Genomic DNA, 23,331 nt, shown 5'->3' on the forward strand with positions numbered 1-23,331 from the left:
CTCAAAGCATGAACACCTCATTCAAACTCCCTCTGCCCCATTGCAGCAGCAACCCTCGTTAGTCAGTAACCGATATCCACAGCCCATGGTAATGTGCCAAAAATAGCTGCATGGCAAGATGCTGGAGGGTGGGGAAGACACCAGAGTCTGTCGGCACTAACCTTGTCTCTGTTGGTTTTTTCAGGGAAGGACAAAAGAAAATCTGAAACAGAAAATGATTTCACAAATATATAAAACTACACGTGATTTCTTGTTTTACAGATTTGGATAAAGTTTACACAACTCAAGAATGTAGGAAGGACAATTCAAAATTGACAGTTGAAGTTCCACCTGACTGCACTCCATGGATGACAGCGTGCAGTCAAACTACCAGTCAGGTGAGAAACAATTCAGTTGGATTTGATTTGGTTTGATTTATCATTGCCACGTGTATTGAGATACAGTGATTCGTATTGGTTGGGGTTTTACCGGTTCACCCCACCCATCAATGGGGGCGGGTCCTATAGGGGTGGGACTTATAGGGGCAGGGCCTATGTGCTGGGGCTTAAAGGAATGGGGCCTGACGGGGCCCAATCAGGAAGGGAGTGGGAACCTGTTGTCGCTCTGCAGGCAATTCAGTGGAGGGAAGAGAGGGAGGGAGGGCCTGCTCTGCATCGCAATCAATGAAGGGGGGGCATGATCCATTTGGGTGACAGGGGATTGGCAGGGGCTGCATTTCAGGTGCCATGGGGTTTGCGGTTGGCTGCAGGCTCCTGCAATTGTAGGGGAGGGGGAGTTTGTTGAGGTTGCCTGCAGCAGCAGAGGTCTGACAGCTCTCTGTCTGTCAGATCTCTGTTGCTGCTATTGCAAATGTGCAGCATCAGAGGTCTGCACATGCGGAATAGTTCCTTTTGCAGGCTGGCTGACGAATTAAGCCCACCCACCCATTTGTAGCAGCTACAAATGGTCTAAACCATTTTTCCATGCACTATGAGCACGAGGCTAGGCGTGAAAACTCACCCAAAAATACAGATCTACATCTCTCCCATTTCCACACTCGCTGAACACTTCGAATCATTCTCGTAAAATTCTGCCCATTGATTCTTGGCAAAACTTGTAATTCATGAGTACATTTGGGAGAAGGAAGGGAGAGTTTGCAGAATATAATGTTACAGTCACAGGATGTAGAGAAAGTTCAGCATAATATAAGGTAGGTCCGCTCAAAAGTCTGATGGCAGCAGGGAAGAAGCTGTTCTTGGGTCAGTTGGTACATGATCTCAGACTTTTGTATCGTTTTCCCGATGAAAGAAGGTGAAAGAAAGTATGTCTGAGGTGCATGGCAGCCATGGTTATGCTGATTATGCTTTTCTGTGGCAGCAGGAAACGTAGACAGAATCACTCGATGGGAGGCTGGTTTGAGTGATGGACTGGTTCATTCAGGACTCTTCATAATTACTTGAAGTCGTGGTCAGAGCAGAAGTCATACCAAGTTGTGATACTTAGAAAGGATTTAGAAAGGATACTTTCTATAGTGCATCTGTAAAAATTGGTGAGAGTCATGGCGGGCATGCCAAATTTCCTTAGCCTCCTGAGAAAGTAGAGGCATTGGTGGGCTTTCTTAATTATAGCATCAGCATGGAAGGACCAGGACGCCCAGAAAATTGAAGTTCTCGACCATTTCCATTTCTCCGTCATTAATGTAGACAGGGGCATATTTTCCACTACGCTTCCTAAAGTTGATGATAACCCTTTCATTTTACTGACATTGAGGGAGAGATTATTGTCACGGCGCCAGTTCATCAGATGCTCTATCTCATTCCTGTACTCTGTCTCATCATCGTTTGAGATCCAACCCACCATGGTGGTGTCATCAGCAAACTTGAAAATCGAACTGGAGGGGAATTTGGCCACACATAGCTGTATAAGGAGTATAGTAAGGGGCTGAGGACACAGCCTTGTGGGGCCCCAGTGTTGAGGATGATGGGGGACAATTGCGGGGGGTGGTGATAACAGATTTGGCATTAATGGCATGGTAATGACCATACATACAGGGCAACTGCTGCATTGCCACTCCTGCAGATTCGATGGAAAGGAAGCTAACTGCTATGATGCTGTCTGACCAGGGGATAGCGGGGAACATTTCCTGTTTGCTTTATCTGTAACAAAATCTTGAGCTTGTTCCTTTGAAGTGCACACATAGAAACATAGAAAACAGAAGCAGGAGTAGGCCATTCAGCCCTTTGAGCCTGCTTCCCCATTCATTTTGACTATGGCAGGGTTTTGCAGTTTTGCCCTCCGCAGGACCGGAACTTTCCGCCTGAAGCCAACGAACCTGTTGCCAGTCCATCAGATTTTCCATACTGCTAACAACGGTTCCCTGAAAAATCTGGATCTGATTACACTTAGTACATAGTTTAAATTCTCCCTCACTACTGGGCTAACTTCTGGCTGACTCCTTATCACTCATCCAGGCATGTTTACAGGGGTGCAGAAAGATAGCAAACATTTCTTCAGCTGTTTTCATGTTGGTCCTTGAACTGCAATTCAGACAAATCTGTGTGCCAGCCACTGGAAACCGATTTAACAGCGTAGGCTGTGGGGGCTAGTCAGATTAATATATCAACGGGAAAGTAGCCTTAGTTTGCCAAAGAAATGATGGAACATTTGCTGCAAATATACACTTCTGGTTCACCCAGCAGTTTTGCATTTCTCTGCAAACCACTCAAAAAAATCTAGTTGTCAGCCTGTTGAACCCATTAACTTGTCTGTATGATAGGAATCTGCATCTTTCTCCCCTCAGCCATCTTATTGCCTCCAGCCCTGATAGAGTCTCTCTATGGTTTTACGATTCTTATTGTCTATGGTTTGATTGCTGTTAAACACAATACATCAGTACTTTTCAACCTTCTTTTTGGTTAAGGAACTCTTTAACATATTGTGAAATTCTATGGCAATCCAACCTCCTCTCTCCCTCTTCCACTCCCACCATATATATAGAAATTCTAAACAAAAATGAAACAGAATTAAAACACTATTGAACAGAGGAATGATTATTTTTCATTAAATTTAAGAAAGGAACGCTGTGATTTTTCAGCTGCGTTTGCCGCGAGAGCAAATGGCGATGTGGGCGCAAAGCCTCATGAGAATTAGAAAACAAATGCCAGGGGACAGTGCCAGCGGGCCCCTCTGCTGAGCCCCATTTGAGGGGAGTTCCCTTTGTGGTTGGGTGGGGAAATGTTTATTTTAATATCACAGAGTAGCCTGATCTCTGTCGAGCCAGTATTAGGCCCTGTCCAACAACATAACAGCGTGGACCATGCCGGAGATTTATTTTGGAAAAGAGTGCTATAAAATATGTTGAATAAAGTTATCCATCCTGGTTTTCTCACCTCAGCCAGCTCTCTGCGGAAACAAAGAAAAGTTCCACCCAATTTCATCCTAGACGTGGGTTAGGGGGAGTCGGGAAAATTCCTGGCTCAGCCTGTTCGTCTCAGGAGAAAGTGCCTACTATGATAGGATCTCAATGCTGGGGGTTGACTGGGAGCTGGTGTCGGGCCAGCTGACCCAAGTGAAGTGTGGAGGCAGCTGCAGGGGCTGTTTAAAAGGCCTGCCTCAATGATGTGGGACCTGGTCTCAGTGAAAAAAAACAATAAGGCTCTCTGTTCCTCAGCCCTTGCATCCCCTTCACCCTCCAAACACTTCCCATACCCCATCCAGGCTTCCTCATGTCACCTCGCCCCTTACATTCCCTCACGTCCCATGTCAAGATTTGCCCTTCTGTCCACTCATGCCTCCTTTGCCAATTTCCAATTCCAATTCAAGTACAATCACTCAGGTCATGTTCCAGTCCCAACCAGCTTCAGCTGCCTCATCAATGACTGTCCTTCCATCATATGGGGGCCTGGGAACCTGGGTTTGATTCCCAGCTTGGGTCACTGCCTGTGCAGAGTTCTCCCCGTGTCTGCATGGGTTTCCTCTGGGTGCTCCGGTTTCCTCCCGCAGTCCAAAGTATTTCAGGTTAGGTGGATTGGCCATGCTAAATTGACCTTTAATGTCAGGGGGACTAGCTAGGGTACATGAATGGGGTTGTGGGGATAGGGCCTGAGTGGGATTGTGTTCAGTGCAGACTCAATGGGCTGAATGGCCTCCTTCTGCAGTGTAGGGGCTCTAGGATTCTGTGATTCTATATCAGAAATGAGATGGTCACTGATGATTGCGCAATGTTCAGCAATGTTCGCGACTCCTCAGATACTGAAGCAGTCCATGTCCAAATGCAACACGACCTGGACAATATCTAGATTTGGGCTGACAAGTGGCAAAGAACATTCACATCACAAAACTGACAGTCGATGACCACCTTCAAAAACAGAGGATCTTACCATCGCTCCTTCACATTCAATGGCATTGCCATCACTGAATCCTTCTCTATTAACATCCTGGGTGTTACCATTGACCAGAAATTGAACTGGACTAGCCATATACGTTGGCTACAAGAGCAGATCAGAGGCTGGGAATTCTGTGGTTATTAGCTCACCATTTGACTGCCCAAAGCCTGTCCACCATTTACAGTGCACAACTCAGGACCATGATGGAACATTCTCCACTTACCTGGATGAGTACTCTTCCAACAACACTCAAGAAGCTCGACGCCATCTAGGACAAAGCATCTTGCTTGAATGGCACCCTTTCCACAAATATTCATTCCCTCCATCACTGACAAACAGTGGCAACAAAGAACAAAAACAGCCCGGGAAACAGGCCCTTCGGCCCAACGAGCCCGCGCCGCCATTTTAACATTACCAGTCCCCCCCTCCACCCATGACCCCTACCTATTGTCTATGGCAATCCACATTGAGGGAAACTAACTTAGGGACAATTTATTACCTCCAATCAGCCTATTAGCACATCTTTGGGGTGTGGGAGGAAACCGGAGCACCTGGAGAAAACCCACGCAAGCACGGGGAGAATGTGCAAACTCCCACAGACACCGGCCCAAATCCATGTATCTGCACAGCAAACAGTGATAGTCACTGAGCTGTCGTGTTGCCCAGCATCTGGTCCAGTTTAAGCACACTCTAACGACATGAAGCCCTATGCCACTTTCGAACATTCAAGAGCAGCCCAAGTACGACCCATCACGTGTATGCCCCTCATTGGACATCAAGGCGGACCGACTTAAAATCTGTGAATTAAAAGAGAAAAACATTATTATCATACCAAATCCTTTTACATTACCAGGGACGTCCCAATGCTAATGAACCTTATTTACAACAATCTCCTATATCCCCCCATCTCCAATCCACTCGTTTGCCTGTCTAAGTTACTCTTAAACAACTCAACAGTGTGTATCATCTACAAGATGGACTGCAGGAACTCACCAAGGTTCCTTCGGCAGCACCTTCCAAACCCACAACCACTACCATTTAAAAGAATAAGGACACCAGACACAATGGAAACTGCAATCTGGAAGTTCCTCTCAGGCTCACCATCCTGACTTGGAAATATATCGCTGTTCTTCAACTGTCACTGGGTATAAAATTGTGGAACTCCCTCCCTAATAGCATTGTGGGAGTACCTACACCACATACACTGCAGCAATTCAAGGAGGTAGCTCACTACCACCTTCTCAAGGATAATAAGGCATGGCCATTAAATGCTGGCCTAGCCAGCAAAGCCCACATCCCATAAAAATGAATTTAAAAAAATGAAAAAATTAACCCATTGTATATTTGCTAGGATCAATGAATACCGCAGTGTAAAGCAGTAGGTGTAAAAAAGAGCTTTGAAGAAATGTAATCCATTGATAAATTTCTCCTACGCTTGAGGGAAATGTCTGGGAAGGTTATAAAATCATCCAATCCTTTAGAATGTTCAAAAACCATAAACCCCTTGACTTATGTCAACAAATATTGTAAAATTGATTGTAGTGCTCAGTGAGTCTGAACTGTCAATCAAACAATGTTTCCTCTGGAGAGCAGCTGTTCTGTCATTCTAATAGCTGTCTGGGTTTTGAGTTGAACATACTTAATGAGGGAATGGGTTGAGGGGCAGAGCTTGGCATGAGGGGCACGAAAAATCCTAGGTGTTGGTAGAAGGGCAAGGCCTGGCCGAGGAGGCATGAGGGGACATGGGGGTGGATGGGAGGTTAACATGCCATGTGGGGGGAGGATGCATGAGAGAGGCCTTTTGAACTTACCTTTTAAAAGGCATTCCCATGCACACCATGGGTTACAAAAAGCTATCCTGACTCCATGAAAATTACAGAGTAGAACATGCTATCTCCGCACTGGAGCAGGCCAGGTCATGAGTGCTAGACACAGGCATCTGACGGGAAAAAGCACACAACTGGAAATTAGACAGCTCGGGAATGGGATTGAGAATCCTGCAATCGGAACCCACCCACTATTTTAAAAAGCTTCTGAGTCAACCCTACTCACTAAAAATCCAGGGCAATATACCCTGAAAAAGTGAACAATCCGTTTTTCAAATGAGCTGAAGATTGAATAGAACTCTTCTGGGATCCTTGGGGAACCCTTGTGTTCTGGTAAACCTTGATTAAAAGAAGCTGCAACACAGGCATAGCTGTGCCATCCTCTGTGCTTCTTCTCCTTTTTTGAGTTTCCATAGATACTGAAGGGTGTGCTGGCCTTGGAGGTGTTCCAAAAGAGGTTTGCAAGAATGATCCTTGGAATATGATTTGTCATATGAGGAGAGGTTGAAGAGTCTGGGTCCATACTCAATGGAGTTTAGAAGGATGCCGAGGTGGGGGGATCTAATTGAAATTTATAGGATATTGCGAGGCCTGGATAGAGTGGACGTGGAGAAGATGTTTCCATGAGTGGAAGAGGCTAGAAATCGAGGGCACAACCTCAGAATGAAATGACATTTCTTTAAAACTGAAATGAGGAGAAATTTCTTCAGCCAGAGAGTGGTGAATCTGTGAAATTCATCGCCACAAGATCTGTGGCAGCCAGGTCATTGAGAGGCTTTAAGACAGACATAGATAGTTTCTTGATCAGTAAGGAAATCAAGGGCTACGGGAAGAAGATAGGAGAACGGGGATTAGAATCATATCAACCATGATTGAATGGCGGAGCAGACTCGATGGGCTGAATGGCCTAATTCTGCTCCTATATCTTATGGTCTTATGACACAGTTACCCAACTCCCTGGAAGAACCAAAACACGGATCCATTCCTAACAATATCAATGTTTTAAACAAAAACAGACAATGCCGCAAACACTCAGCAGGTCAGGCAGCATTTGTGGAGAAAGAAACAGAGCTAACAGCGAACATGGGGAGGGCGTGCAAACGTGCAGACAGTAACCTGAGGCCAGAATTGAACCCAGATCCCTGACACTGTGAGGCAGCAGTGCCACAGAAAAGGAGGAGAGGGAAGAACAAAAAGAAAGTTCTGTGATCGGGTGGAGGATAGGGGCGCTCAACTGATAAAAGATTTGATGGTGCAAAAGGCAAAAGTAATGTTTGTGATAAAGAAATAAAAGGGGTATAGGTTTAAGGTGCAAGGGGCAAGGTTGAAAGGAGATGCATGAGGGAAGATTTTTTTACATAGAGTGTAGTGGGTGCCTGGAACTCAGTGCCAGGGGAGGTACTGGAAGCAGATACTGTAGTGACTTTTAAGGAGCGCCTTGACAAATACATAGGATGGGAATAGAGGGATATGGTTCCTGGAAGGCTAGGGGGTTTTAGTTCAGACGGGCAGCATAGTCAGTGCAGCGCCAAAGGGTCTGCTCTGTGCTGTAATTTTCTTTGTTCCTATTTGTCCAGACTCAGTGTGAGTGGCAGAATAAGGAATAGCAGTGTCCAAGATCAAAATGTGAGAAACAAGGTTAAGACCGGCATATGTAAAATGAAACAGAATCAAAATGTAGAGGCTGAAATAGAGTCTGAGATTATCGAACTGTGTTGACTTCAGTGTCTATTTTGTTCTTTAAGCTTGAATTTGGCTTCACTGGAACCGTGCAACAGGCTGAGGCTGGGAATGTCTGCATGAGAGCAAGATGGAGAATGAGAATGACAGGCAAGCAGAAGCTCAGGGTTATGCTTGCAGATTGAGTGGTCAGCCAGTCTGTGTTTTGTTTCCTCACCACTCCACCACCATGTAAAGGAGACCACATTGTGAGCAGCAAATATCCAAAACTAGGTTGAGAGAAGCGCACAGAAACTGCGGCTTCACCTAGAAGGATTGTTTGGGACCTTGGATGGTGAGGAGAGAGGAGGTAAGAGGGTAGGTGTTGCACCTCCTGTGTTTGCATGGGAAGGTGCTGTAGGATAGGGACAAGGTGTTGGAATTGATAGGGAAGTGGCGCAGGGTGTTGTGGAGGGAACAGTCCAGTTAGAAAGGGGAGGGACAATGTGCTTGATCTCAGCTTTGAGGATGGAATTTTCCTATTCTGCCGCCACAGGAGTCATAGCGGACAGGACAAGACTATGAAAAAGTCCATTGATCTGAATCGGGATTTTCCAGCCTTGGAGTGAGCACGGAAAATCCTGCTGGAAAATCCTGCCCCTAAGGTTCTGAGCAGCTAAATGAGCTATTCCTGTCCCTGTGTCAACTACCATCTAAGCTTGCACCTACCTTAAATACTTTGTTGAAACTTTTGGCCTGAGACAAAAAAAAACGCTCAGCTAACCTGATAATCCTTCCCTTCTCACCCATTTATGCTATCACACCTATCCCACACATTCTGTAGAATGAAATATTGCATATTTTTAAAAAATGAAGTTTAAAGTTTATTTCTTAGTGTCGCAAGTAGGCACTGCAGTGAAAATCTTCTAGTTGCCACACTCCTGTGCCTGTTCAGGTACACTAAGGAAGAATTTAGCATGGCCAATGCACCTAACCAGCATGTCTTCTGGACTGTGGGAGGACCTGGAGAAAATCCATGCAGACACAGGGAGAAAGTGCAGACTTCACACAGACAGTGACCCAAAATGTGAATTGAACCTGAGTCCCTTCTTCTGTGAGGCAACAGTGTGCCACTGTGCTATATATAAATGAGAATGATAGGTCAGCTATCCAAAAATCACATTTTTTTTTAATAAATTGTTTTAAATTATCATTGTTTCTACACCTGATCTCGGCATTTGGGACATGTCTCATGGGCCTTCTGGTGTTCCAAACAGACTTTGACTAAAAGGTCAAGGCTGTTTCTCAGTCTGATGCGGGAGAATTACATCCTGGTGATGTGAAACCATGGCACAAGTAGTTTCCAAGGATCTTGTGGCAGTAATGCGCTGTGAAATGGCATTTTATTCCACTGAATGGAATCTGTGAAATCGTGCCCTGGGGGTCTATGCGCCAGTGGCCTATTAACGTCACAATCAGAGATTGCAAGTCCATTAGCAGGAGTGACTCTCCCCATTATGGATCAGATTGTTAAATTAATGTGAAAGGCACTTGCCACGTCAGTGCAAACTATGGATTAAAAGCAACCCCTTTCCACTGAGGCTGCTCCCAGCTAAGCTGACCTGTTGGTGCAATATGCGAAATTTGAGAAAATGAGCAGTGATAATGATGCTTTAGCAGCAGGACTAAATCAAATATTCCTCTTCTTCATTTACATGCTGCTCCTTCCAAAGGTGACCCTCAGACAGAGGCCAAAATTTTCCAGCCATTTCTGTTGGCAGCATCTTTCTGTCCCGCCGAAGGTGACCCTTCCTAAAGTGTGGTGTCCAGAATTGGACACACAATTACAGCTAGCGCTGAATCTATTTTTTTCATATCAGTTTTGATTTGATTTGATTTGATTTATTGTTGTCACATATATTAGTATACAGTGAAAAGTATATTTTCTTGCACACTGTACAGACAAAATATACCACACAACGAAAGGAAATGCGAGAGGCAGAATGTAATGTTACAGTTATGGGTAGGGTGTCGAGAAAGATCAACTTAATGCAAAGTAAGTCCATTCAAAAGTCTGACAGCGGCAAGGAAGAAGCTGTCTTTGAGTTGGTTGGTACATGTCCTCAGACTGTTGTATCTTTTTCCCTAGAAGGAAGAAGGTGGAAGAGAGTATGTCTGGGGTGCATGGATTATCCTATCTGCTTTGCCAAGGCAGCGGGAAGTGTAGACAAAGTCAATGGATGGGAGGCTGGTTTGAGTGATGAACAGGGCTTCATTCTCGACCCTTTGTGGTTTCTTGTGGTCTTGGGCAGAGCAGGAGCTATACCAAGCTGTGATACAACCAGAAAGAATGCTTTCTATGGTGCATCTGTAAATGTTGGTAAGAGTCATAGTGGACATGCCAAATTTCCTTAATCTTCTGACAAAGTAGAGGCGTGGTGGGCTTTCTTAACTATAGAGTCAGCAAGGGGGTCCAGGACAGGTTGTTGGTGATTTGGACACCTCGACTATTTCTACTTCATTCCCATTGATGTAGACAGGCCCATGTTCTCCACTACACTTCCTGCAGTCAATTACTATTTTTTATCATCACTTAAGAATAAGTATCACTCCTTGGTTTTTGGGCTCTACAGATGGGATTTTCTGGGCCCTCCCTCTGTTGGGTTTTTCCAGTCCTGCTGAAATCAAGGACTTTTGAGCTGCTTGCCACATTTTACAGCGCCACCATGATGGGGTGATAAAATTCCCCTCTATACATCGATTTCATACACTGAAGTGCTAACCACATTCAGGCAAAATCAAGCTTCTATGTGCTGACAACATTTACAGTATTACCCAGATTCTATGATGCCCTTGGGATCCAGTGGAGGAACAGGTTAAGCCAAATTCTCCACTTCAAGCATTTCCAGTAAAAGTTTGGATCAATATTCTCACAATTTAGTTAGATCGCAGAAATACGATTCCAAAATTTACAGATGACACCAGACTAGGGATTATATTTAATACAGTGGAAGCGCACAAGATAATACGAGGAAATGTTTACAAAAAATTGCATGTCAAATTAATTTAAACACAAATACGTGTGAGGTGGTGGATTTTGGTATGAAAAATAAAGGCCGGAATTCTCTGACCCCGTCCCCCACTGAGATTCTCCAGTCCCGCTGCAGTGAATGGAGTTTTGATTGAATGCCAAATTCTCCATTCTCATTGATAGTGGTGGTGGGGTGAATGAGATCGAATGAATCCCAGTGAAGAGAGCACACACTTCTCGGAAATGAAAGAAGCGATTCTCCAAAAAAAATTCTAAGTTCTGAATTGGTGGGAAAAGTTGTGCAATTCACGATTGTTTTTTTAATGGGAGTTCAGACTCAAACCTCCCACATTCTGTGCACTGCAGAGGTCACAATCATGAGTATCATTAAAAGACCCGGAGTTGGGGCCTATTCGCATCAGAGTTTGACAGCTCTGGGACTCTGTGCATGCGAAGTGGCCTCGAACTGTCAGCCTCCCGGTTCCTGGCCAGCTTAATCGTTGGCTGGCCAGGGACCCTCACAATGCTGCTCCCCTAGCCCCCGGCATGGCATGGTCACGGTCGGGGCATGCCAGCCCTGACCTCCTCCCTGTCCCTGAGTGCCCCAATCTCCAGCACCATCCCCCCAACCCCCCAGTCTACAAAATGGAGAAGCTTGTCATCAACTTCAGGAAGCGTAGAGAAGAACATGCCCCAGTCTACATCAACAGTGACCAATTAGAAAGGATTGAGAGCTTCAAGTTTTTAGATGTCCAAATCACCAACAACCTGCCCTGGTCCTCCCATGCCAACACTATAGTTAAGAAAGTCCACCAACACCTCTACTTTCTCAGAAGACTAAGGAAATTTGGCACGTCAGCTACGACTCTGACTAATATTTACAGATACACTATAGAAAGCATTCTTTCTGGTTGTCTCACAGCTTGGTATGGTTCCTTCTCTGCCCAAGACTGCAAGAAACTACAAGAGGGCATGAATGTAGCCCAATCCATTACGCAAACCAGCCTCCCATCCATTGACTCTGACTACACTTCCTGCTGCCTCAACAAAATAGCCAGCATAGTTAAGAACCCCATGCATCCCAGGCATGCTCTCTTCCACCTTCTTCTGCCAGGAAAAAGACACAAAAGCCTGAGGTCACATACCAACCGACTCAAGAACAGCTTCTTCCCTGCTGCTGTCAGACTTTTGAATGGACTTACCTTGCATTAAGTTGATCTTTCTCTACTCCCTAGCTATGACTGTAACATTACATTCTGCACTCTCTTGTTTCCTTCTCTATGAACAGTATGCTTTGTCTGTATAGCGCGCAAGAAACAATACTTTTCACTGTATGTTAATACATGTGACAATAATAAATCAAATCAAATCAAAGTCAATTCTGGACTTATGACTGATGTTAAGATTCTGACTGTATCATTAGTGAAGTAGCTGAAGATGGATGAGTCTAGGACACTCCCATGAGGAACTCCTGCAGTGTTGTACTGGGACTGAGGTGATTGACCTCTAACAGCCACAACCATCTCCCTTTGTATTAGGAGTGACTCCAGCCTCTGCAGAATTTCCTTCCTTTGAGTATTGCTCAAAAGAGTGACATGCTGTTGAAGCTTTCCATCTTGCATTCATCAGGCTAGCTTCACAAGAATATCAAATCTCAAAGACAACAACAATTCATCCTACATGAGATTTTCAGGAAAGTGGACTCTGATGGTGGAGGTATTGCCTTCATGAATGCATTAGTGAACAGTTAACTGCCAAGCTTTTGTTTAACTTCAAACCAGGCAGGCCAACTCTGACTAGTCAAGGCATTGACATTGGGAATCAACCGGAAATGACTGTCCCCAAGCTTTTGTTTAGTCAAAAAAGAGTTGTTATCAGAATAAATGAGAGTGGGAGAAAGCAGAGGGCATAGAGGAGGTGTGGAGAGGACATGGTGAATCTGGGTGAATGGAGGGGGTATGGGGGATGGTGGGGGCATCAATGACATATGGGAGATATGAGGGAATATGAAAGGCATGTGGGTTCAGTGGGGTTGAGGGCATGTGGGCTAACATTCTTCATAACAACTGGTTGATGTCCCAATAAATGGAGGCAGGAGTTCCAGCCCCCTGGTCTCACCATCATCTACCTGCATTGTTGCTTCTAGACTCTCTGGAGGTGGCACTGTTTTTAAAGAAGCCAGATTACCAACTTGGCGTACCCTTCTCTTCCACAAGAATCTGCCTCCAGAGGTCATAAATGCTGGATTGTAATTAATAATCTGATAAGGAAGTGGCTGGCACATAGATTCTGCTATCACATCAAGTAGTTGAGGTGAATAGCATTGATTCATTTAAAGAGAAGCTTGCTAAGTAGAGAGTGTCGTAGAGGTTTAGAGCATGGAAACAGGCCCTTCAGCCCAACTTGACCATGCCGCCCAGTTTTTACCACTAAGCGAGTCCCAATTGCCTGCATTTGGCCCATAACCTTCTGTACTCATTGTACCCATGCAACTATTTAAATGCTTTTCAAAAGACAAAATTGTACCCATCTCTACTACTGCCTCTGGCAGCTTGTTCTAGAGACTCACCAACCTCTGAGTGAAAAAATTGCCCCTCTGGACCTTTTTGTATCTTTCCCCTCTCACCTTAATCCCTCTAGTTTTAGACTCCCTTACTTTGGGAAAAGAAGTTGACTTACCGATGAGGGAAACAGGAACATAGCGTTAGATATAGTAAGGTAGGAAGAGGCTCATGTACAGCAATAAACACTGGTTTAAACAAGTTGCCTATTTCAGCATTGTAAATTCTTTGTAATTCATTTAGAAGGGCAATGGCAGCAGATACATGGGAACATCACCACCTTCAAGTTCCCCTCCATAGTCCTCACCATCCTGACTGGGAAATATATCAGCATTCCCTCACAGTCAATAGGTCAAAATCCTGGAGCTCCCTCCCAAACGACATTATGGGTCAACCCATAGCACATGGACTGCAGCGATTCAAGAAGGCAGCTCACCAGCACCTTCTCAAGGACAACTAGGGATGGACAATAATTGCTGGCCAGCCAGTGATGCTCATGGTCCCAAGGATGAATAGAACAAATCTGTCTATAATTTAACACTGGTGGTGTCCAGGTGTTTAGGAATGCCTCCAGCAATGTAGACTCAACATAAACAGCCATCCCAGTGGGATTGTATCACAGGAAATAAAGACAGCTGGATCCTTAGCCAGCTGAGAGCACAATTCCAGTTAGTTATTTATTTTAAAAGATCCCAATGTGGATAAAAATACATTGGGCGGGATTTATGCTACAGCTGGCCATCTGCTTTGGGAGTGGCCAGTGGCAGGATCGTCTGTTCCCACTGTTGTCAACAGGGTTTCCCATTGAATACACCCCTGGCCGCTGTGAAACCGGGGCGGGGGTGCACCATCAGCAGGACCAGAAGATCCCAGCAGCATGAACGGTAGGTGGTTCCAGCTACACAGTTCATTTTGCTCATCCTGGGAGGTTCTGTAGCCTAAAAATTTGATTGTGCCTTCATTACCATAACTTGGTGCCCATTCAGTGCTGGAGTGGGGTGGAGCGAGGTGATGCACTTTGGCCGGAATAATGTGGAGGGGAGTTATACGATAAAAGGTAGAACTATCCGGAGTATAGATACGCAGAGAGACCTGGGGGTGCAAGTGCATAAGTCCCTGAAGGTGTCGGTACAGGTGCAGAATGTGATGAGGAAAGCGTATGGTATGTTAGCCTTCATAGGAAGAGGTATAGAATATAAGAGTAGGAGTTTGATGTTGCAGTTGTATAGAACGTTGGTTAGGCCTCACTTGGAGTACTGTGTCCAGTTCTGGTCGCCGTACTACCGGAAGGATGTAGAGATCCTGGAGAGAGTGCAGAGGAGATTTACCAGGATGTTGCCTGGTATGGAAGGGCTGTCTTACGAGGAAAGATTGGATGAACTTGGGCTGTTTTCCCTTGAGAGACGTCGGCTGAGGGGGGATCTAATAGAGGTTTATAAGATTATGAAGGGGATAGATAGAGTAAATGGTGGTAAGCTTTTTCCGCTACTAGAAATGGATAGAACGAGGGGTCACGGGCTTAGGGTGAGGGGGGCTAGGTATAAGACAAATATTAGAGGGCAGTTTTTCACGCAAAGGGTAGTGGGGGTGTGGAATGCACTGCCGAGTAAGGTGGTGGAAGCAGGCACGCTAGGGTTGTTTAAGAGTCACTTAGACAGCCATATGAGCGGGCTACATATAGGGGGATATAGTAGGCCTTACTGAACATTGTAGGCTTGGGAATACATTTTGCCTCAGGAATGTTAGTCTTTGCCTGTTTAATAATGAATTTTTTTGTCTCCACAGGCATTTAAGTCCAGCAAGGGGCATGCAGGTGGCAGGTTGTAGTGGGCTGCTCTTGGATGTTGCTTCGGGAGTTGCCTATTGCTTCATGTCGTTAGTGTGCTTAAACTGGACCATCTCGAGGGCAACATGACAGCTCAGAGACTATCTCTGTTGCTGTGCGGACACATGGATTTGGGCCTGTGTCTGTGGGAGTTTGCACGTTCTCCCTGTGGTTGCGTGGGTTTCCTCCGGGTGCTCCGGTTTCCTCCCACATCCCCCAAAGATGTGCTTTTAGGCTGATTGATTGGGTACTAAAATTGTCCCTAAATTGGACCTCCCTGATCCTCGCACGTTAGACGTAGACTAAAATCATGAATTGGTCACTGAGATAGTAGGACGGCGGCGTGGGCTCGTTGGGCCGAAGGGCCTGTTTCCCGTGCTGTGTTGTTCTTTGTTCTTTGTATCTCACATTGTTCTTTTTTGTGAGTGTTTAGATTTTAAAATGTTTTGCCACAAGGATGTTAGAAGTGTGAGCTGGTCAGGAAGGCGAATGGGATGCTGGCCTTCATAACGAGGGGGATTGAATATAAAAGTAGGGAGGTCTTGCTGCAACTGTACAGGATACTGGTGAGGCCGCAGCTGGAGTACTGTGTGCAGTTTTGGTCACCGCACTTGCGCAAGGATATTTTGGCCTTGGAGGGAGTGCAGAGGAGGTTTACTAGGCTGATACCGGAGTTGAGGGGGTTGAGCTATGAAGAGAGGCTGAATAGACTGGGCTTGTACTCGTTAGAGTTTAGAAGGATGAGGGGGGATCTTATTGAGACATATAAGATGTTGAATGGGATGGATAGGGTAGAGGTGGAGAGGTTCTTCCCGCTCAGAAAGGACAGTAGGACTAGAGGGCACAGCCTCAAGATAAAAGGGGGGGGCAGTTTAGAACAGAGTTGAGGAGGAACTTCTTCACTCAAAGGGTGGTGAATCTCTGGAATTCTCTGCCCATTGAAGTGGTGGAGGCTACCTCAGTAAATATATTTAAGACGCGGGTAGAAAGGTTTTTGGTAGGCAAGGGGATTAGGGGTTATGGGGAGAAAGCGGGAAAGTGGAACTGAGCCACTTCAGATCAGCCATGATCTTATTGAATGGTGGGGCAGGCTCGAAGGGCTAGATGGCCTACTCCTGCTCCTATTTCTTATGTTCTTATGTAATGACAAAGCACGAGAAACAGGGCATCCGAGATCCTGGAGAATAATGTGGGTATCTCCACAATAAACGAAGGGATCAAAGGACAGGGGAGACATGGCTAGCCTCACAGCGTCAGGGACCCGGGTTTGATTCCCGGCTTGGGTCACTGTCTGTGTGGACTTTACACATTCCCCCAGTGTCTACATGGGTTTCCTTCAGGTTGTCTGGTTTCCTCCCACAGTCTGAAAGACATGCTGGTTAGGTGTATTAACCTGAACAGGCGCTGGAGTGTGGCAACCAGGGGAATTTCACAATAACTTCATTCCAGCATTAGCCTTACTTGTGACTAATAAATTAACTTTAACTTTAGAGAAATATACAAAGGACAGATTAAATAGAAAGTGTAAATTAGGATGGGCAAATTCAATGTCAAAATAGGTACCAAGGGAAAAATAAAGGGAGGCAAAGGAATAGTGGAATCAGAGTGAAAAAAGGAACAGAAAAGAAAAAAAAATTTAAAATTTTACATTATTAAAACCTCGAAAAGTAATTCACAACCTGATGAAGTGAGAATGCACATTTATAATTATTTCCTTTTAGGACAGAATTGGCAACTATTAATAATTATCACATTTTTAGACGATCATTTACACTGTTAATTGTGTGATTTAAATTGCTGTGGTGAGTTTAATGGTCACTTATGTGCAAATGCAAAACTTTCATAAATCTTGAACAGGGAACGTGTGGGTCCTAAAAACCTATATTTATTCCAAATTGAACCATCTGATGCAGATGAACTGTGATGCAGTTGTTCCATACAAGTTGGTGAGGGAAAAAGATGTAACAGATTCTCCCTGCGATGCCAGATGCTTGGAAAGTGATGGCCTAGGAGTATTACCATGGACTATTAATGCAAAAACTCAGCTAATGTTCTATGGATCCGGGTTTGAATCCCACCACGGCAGATAGTGGTATTTGAATTAAGTAAAAAATGTCCAGAATTAAAAGCGTACTGATGACCATGAAACCATTGTCGATTGGTGGAAAAATCCATCTGGTTCACTAATGTCCTTTAGGGAAGGAAATCTACCACCTCTACCTGGCCTGGCCTACAAGTGACTTCAGACCCACAGCAAGGTTGTTGTCTCTCAACTGCCTTCGGACAACTAGGGATGGGTAATAAATGCTGGCCAGGCAGCAACACCCATATCCTCCGAATAAATTTAAAAAGATGGGACCAAGATCGCAGAAACTATCACTTCAGGGGGAGATAGTTAAACATGAGGGAGAAAGGAAAATTAAATGAAAACGGTTGGAGGGAATTCATGAGGAGCATCTATTAGTTACGATGAATGACCTGTTCCTGTATTTTAAACGCTGTATAACTATCAGATCCCTGATTGGAGATCCAGCATTCTAGGTACTGGGTATTAATGACATTTACTGATCTATGAGAGAAGAAGGAAACATTTTTCACACACATGACTGAGAGATGTCCCAAAGCACTTTGCAGCCAATGATGTACTGCAGTCACTATTGAAATGTAGGAAACACGAGAGCCACATTCCACATCAAATTCCCACAAACAGCAAGGAAGAGATTCAGTGATGTTGCTTCAGACGTAAATATTGGCCATAACATTAGGGAGAATCCATCTACTCTTCTTTGAAAAACACCATAAAAACTTTTACATGCCTTGTATGATTATAGAGATGTCACCCCCAAGACTATAATATTCCCTCATCAGTGCACTGGACTATCAGTGTTCATGATGAGCTCAAAGCTCAAGAATCTACAGCCTCCTGACTCAAAAGGTATCACTGACCGCCGACTCACACCTTAAGATCGGGTTAGGTCAGGTATGTTTCATCTGTGCGTCAAGTGGATATGCTTGGGTGCCAATAGTTTTTGTTGCTATATCACACTTCAAATACCATACCTGACATGGTTACTGCCATAAAAACATGGAAAGTATAGAATGTTTGCAGCACAGAAATAGGCCATTCAGCCCATCGTGTCTGTGACCAGCAAAATAAGGTGTCACAGCCTAATTCCACTCGCTATTTCTTGCTCTGTAGGTTGTGGCGCTTTATTAACATATCAACAAAGTGAGGTGAGAGTGACAGCCTTTAACATCAAGGCCGCATTCGATCGAATGTGGCATCAAGAAACCCTAACAAAATTGGAATCAATAGGTATTGGGAGAAAGCTCTCCACTGGTTGGAGTCATACCTGGTACATAGGAAGATGGTTGTGGTTGTAGAGGGTCAGTCATCTCAACTCCAGGACATCTCTGCAGGAGTCCCACAAGGTCCAACAATCTTCAACTGCTTCATCAATGACCTTCCCTCAGTCATCAGGTCAGTTCGCCGCTGCTTGCACAATCGCAATTCCTCAGATACTGAAGCAGCTTATGTTCAAACGCAACAAGATCTGGACAATATCCAGGCTTGGGCTGACAAGTGGCAAGCAACATTTGCGCCACACAAGCACCAGGCCACGACCATCACCAATAAGAGACACTCTAACCACCCCTTGACATTAAATGGTGTACCATCACTGAACTCCCCACTGTCAAAATTCATTGAACAGAAACTCAACTGGACTCACCACATAAGTGTAGTGGCTACAAGAGCAGGTCAGAAACTATAAATACTACAGCGAGTAATTCACCTCCTGACTCCCCAAAGCTATCCAGCACCTACAAGACACAAGTCAGGAGTGTGATGGAATACTCCCTACTTGCCTGGATGGGTGCAGCTCTGACCATACTCAAGAAGCTTGGCACCATCCAGGACAAAGCAGCCCACTTGATTGGTGCCACATCCACAAACATTCAATCCCTACACAACCGATGCTCAGTAGCAGCACTATGCACTATCTACAAGCTGCACTGCAGCTATTCACCAAAGATCCTTAGACAACACCTTTCAAACCCACAACCATTTCCATCTAAAAGGACAAGGGCAGCATAACTATAAGGTTCACGGTGGGAGATATAGGAGGGATGTCCAAGGTAGATTCTTTACTCAGAGAGTGGTTGGGGTGTGGAATGCACTGCCTGCTGTGATAGTGGAGTCGGACACTTTAGGAACTTTCAAGCGGTTATTGGATAGGCACATGGAGCACACCAGAATGATAGGGAGTGGGATAGCTTGATCTTGGGTTCGGACATAGCTCGGCACAATATCGAGGGCTGAAGGGCCTGTACTGTTCTATGTTCTATACATGGGAACAACTGTAAGTTCCCTTTCAAGGCACTCACCATCCTGATTGGAAATATATTGCCATTCCTTCACAGTCAGTGGGTCAAAATCCTGGAATTCCCATCCCTAATGGCATTGTGGGTCAACCCACAGCACATGGACTGCACCGGTTCAAGACAGCAGCTCACCACCACCTTCTCAAAGGCAACTAAGGATGGGCAATAAAATGATGGCCAGCGACACCCATGTCTCACGAATGAAATTCAGCTCCTAAAGCCTGCTTCGCCATTTAATACGATCATGGCGCATCTGATAGTAACCTCAAATCTTCAGCCTACCACCCCCTTGCTTACCAAGAAGTAAAGTTCAGCATTTTACCCCAGTGAAGGTCGCAGATTCCCTTCCATTTCATCAGCAATATTTGTCAATGTTCGTTTTTAACACTACTCAACCTCCTGAGGGATGGTTTGCAGTTTTTCACAAAAGTAAAGTACAGTGTTTTGGATCATTAGCAGGTTCAGAAAACAAGAAGAAGTCAGTTATTGAAACTTAAATCCCATTGATTGCCTCAACTCTATCACTGCTTCAACACAAGTGGGTCACTTATATTACCCAGAGGCCACAGATCACACAGGGCATTGCCAAACACTTATCAAAATATCCTCAGCAGAACTGCAAGAATCCCACCTTTTCTCATTCTCCCAGAGATTATTTTTCTACGTACATCAGGTTGGGTAAAAAATATGCAGATGGCAGCTAATGCGCGATCCTTATAGTATGGTGGCACAGTGATTAGCATTGCGGCCATACAGCACTAGGGGCCTGGATTCGATTACCAGCTTGGGTCACTGTCTGTGCAGAGTCTGCACGTTCTCCCCATGCCTGCGTGGGTTTCCTCCCACAGTCCAAAAGACGTGCTGGTTAGCTGCATTGGCTGTGCTAAATTCTCCCTCAGTGTACCCGAAGAGGCACTGGAGAGTGTGGTGATGGGGGGATTTTCACAGTAACTTCATTGCAGTGTTAAAGTATGCCTTCTTGTGACACTAATAAACTTTAAAAAAAAAACCTGCGAAGTTACATTCATAACAAATCACATTTGCAATAGAAGGCAATATTCGGTCTCAATAGAGATTTTAATAATAGTATCAATCAGTTTACTATACCAATATATCTTGATTAATAACTCCAATGTTAAACATTGATACAATATAAAAGCTATGTTGATACTCCTGAACAAGTGCTGAGATTGTATAGGAGCTCACAGCCACAGAATTTTGTCTTTTTTTTAAAACTTGCAGCCTTTGGAGAACACTAATGAGTTCCCCCCTTTTGAAAAGCCTATTAAGACCTAAAAGCTGTTGTCAAAACACAAGGCTCCGATGCCAACAGACTGAGTCAGCAGCTCTCTACAGCTGCCTCCTGGCTAGAAAGCACAGAAATATTATCTGGGGAGAAATGGTACAAAAATATTTATAGTGTGTTTCTGAGCGTGTGCAGTTCAGCATTACAAATTGGTTTGTCAGACTGGAGAATACAAGGGCAAGGATAGGAACGGAGTAAAACTGAAGCTTGGTACTCTCTGCAATCGCTTTATTAACCTGTGAATCTATTTGGGAAAGATCTTTAGCAATCGTCTCTGGAGTTACATTCTGCTTCTCCTTTTATTTTAATATATACAGTGATGGCTTCTGCAGCATGGCTTTGTCCCAGTGCAACCTGCTGTGACTGAGGCATTCGCAACATGTTCAGTGTGGAGGACCTCCTGATTTCTCATGGCTATCAACCCCCAAAGAAAAGTTCAAAAGACAAGCCCCCGTCCTCCGACGAGAACACCTACGCCAGCTGCCGCTGTGAAGTCAGGGAGGACAAGTCCAGCCATGGAGCAGTGAATGGATACGAGACCGGCACCGGGGCCTACTCCACCAGCAGGCAGGCACGAGTGGAGGGCTACTCCAGTGACAGTGAGGGCAGGGAGAGGAGTGCGAGAAGACAGCCCGGTGTCAGCTGCTGCGCTGCTGTGCAGAATGTGCCCACGTTTGCTGCAAAGGAAGCAGGGTGAGTTAACCAGCTGTTGCAAAAATGAAAAAGACTTTGCAGCAGATTCTGAACGTTGTGATGTAATGTACTGACGCTGTCCTACATGAGAACGATGAATGCTTCCGAACAATTCGGGTTCATTCCATGTGTGCCCACCTGCCTTAGGCTGAATCCCATTGTAATTAAATCGAATTTATACCTGTATCATAAGGTCTCTGGTATCTGCTCAGTTACTGTCAGTGCTGTCCTGCTCCAAATTTAAAATCAATTTATTTGAAAGTTACGAAATATTTCAGGAGATGTCTAATTTGTACGATCGCTTGTTACACAAGAGAAGCATAACAGATTACTTAATTCCGAATTGCAATTGCAGAAACAGGATATTGGGTTGTTTAAGAAATTGGCCGGAATTCTCCGGCCATGCACGCCAGCGGGATTCTCCAGCCCTGCCAGCAGTGCACCCCTGCCCGTGAGTTTCCTGCTGTTGTGGGGTGACATCAATGGGAATTCCCATTGACAACGGCGGGATCAGAGAATCCTGTCACTAGCAAACAACACGCCACCTCTCAACAGCGGGAAACACACGGTTGGCAGGCCGGAGAATCCCATCCACTGCATCTGTGGTTGTTCCACTGTTGATACTGCCTAACGATGTATCTCAATGATAAGGGTCAGTTAAGCGGACCATCACTTTAATAATGATCACAAATTATCTTGCATTGTAAACGCGCAAGCCCCATTTTGCAGTGTGGTTTAAAAGTGGTGAAATTATTTTTCATTGTACACCACAATTCCATCTTGCCCTGACAGTGCAATCCTATCAGGCTTTCGCAATCAACGCTCACATCAAAGCCCCCTGGAAAACATCTTTCAAATCAGGTTAGCTGCCCTCATGTTTTCACAGGTAAATTCACCAAGTGAAGGCCATTGTGGTCCTAAGGACCAGTGCACAATTGCTGGGGGCGGAATTTCTGGTCCCCTCCAAGTCAGGGTTGGAGGTGAACAGGGTCTGAAAGTACTGGTGCTAGCCAGCATGCCAGTTTCCCGATGACATTCCCAGCGCTGGTCATCTTAGGGGATGTGGATTTGGGGCGCCTGAGGCCTTCTTGCCCCTTCAGAAGGTCGGCCAATTAAGGCTCTGACAAAGGGTCATCCAAACCCAATACGTTGGCTCTATTCTCTCTCCACAGATGCCGTCAGACCTGCTGAGATTTTCCAGCGTTTGCTGTTTGGTTGAGGCCAGTTAAAAGCTTTGTTAAAGGCACTGGTAGGAGGACAACTCGGGTTTTCCAGTTTCCCCATGCGATGGGTTATAGTTTAGCTGTCTGGAGGGGAGGTCTCCAATGGCAACGCAGGGGCCAGTGCTCCAGGCAAGCTTATCCGCTTCTGATGCCACCCTGGGTGGGGATGCAGCCAAAGGCCATCCTCTGAAGGGATTTGAAAATCCCAAAGAATGATTGCTTCCCCGTGGAGAAGAGGTTGGCGGGGGGGTGAGGAGCTGCAATGGGGCTGATTGTGAGACCCGGGCAAAGTTCTGACTCCTCTTCCCCTCTCCTGCAAAGCAGTATTTAGTCTCTGGCCTGTGGTAATGGCTGATTTCAACCAGGAAGCCAATGATTGAGACAGCAAGGGGAAAATCAATCAATGTTCACACTCACAATCACACTCCAGTGACTGCTGCTGGAATGTCTATGTGTGAAT

General features: G+C 45.2%; 1 protein-coding gene across 3 annotated transcripts in view; it reads left to right on the forward strand.

Moving 5' to 3' along the window:
* The window catches only part of jcada (junctional cadherin 5 associated a), a 213,971-nt gene that overhangs the window by 121,032 nt on the left and 69,608 nt on the right, over positions 1-23,331 (forward strand). For all 3 annotated transcript variants that reach the window (XM_080211793.1, XM_080211785.1, XM_080211800.1), the window contains exons 2-3: positions 262-377; positions 21,273-21,648. In XM_080211793.1, coding sequence (XP_080067919.1) covers positions 21,335-21,648 — 314 coding nt within the window. In that variant the 5' untranslated portion in view covers positions 262-377; positions 21,273-21,334. The remainder of the gene's footprint in view (positions 1-261; positions 378-21,272; positions 21,649-23,331) is intronic.

This window comes from Carcharhinus amblyrhynchos, chromosome 2 (assembly GCF_965287045.1).
Source record: "Carcharhinus amblyrhynchos chromosome 2, sCarAmb.v2.hapA, whole genome shotgun sequence".
NCBI lineage: Eukaryota > Metazoa > Chordata > Chondrichthyes > Carcharhiniformes > Carcharhinidae > Carcharhinus > Carcharhinus amblyrhynchos.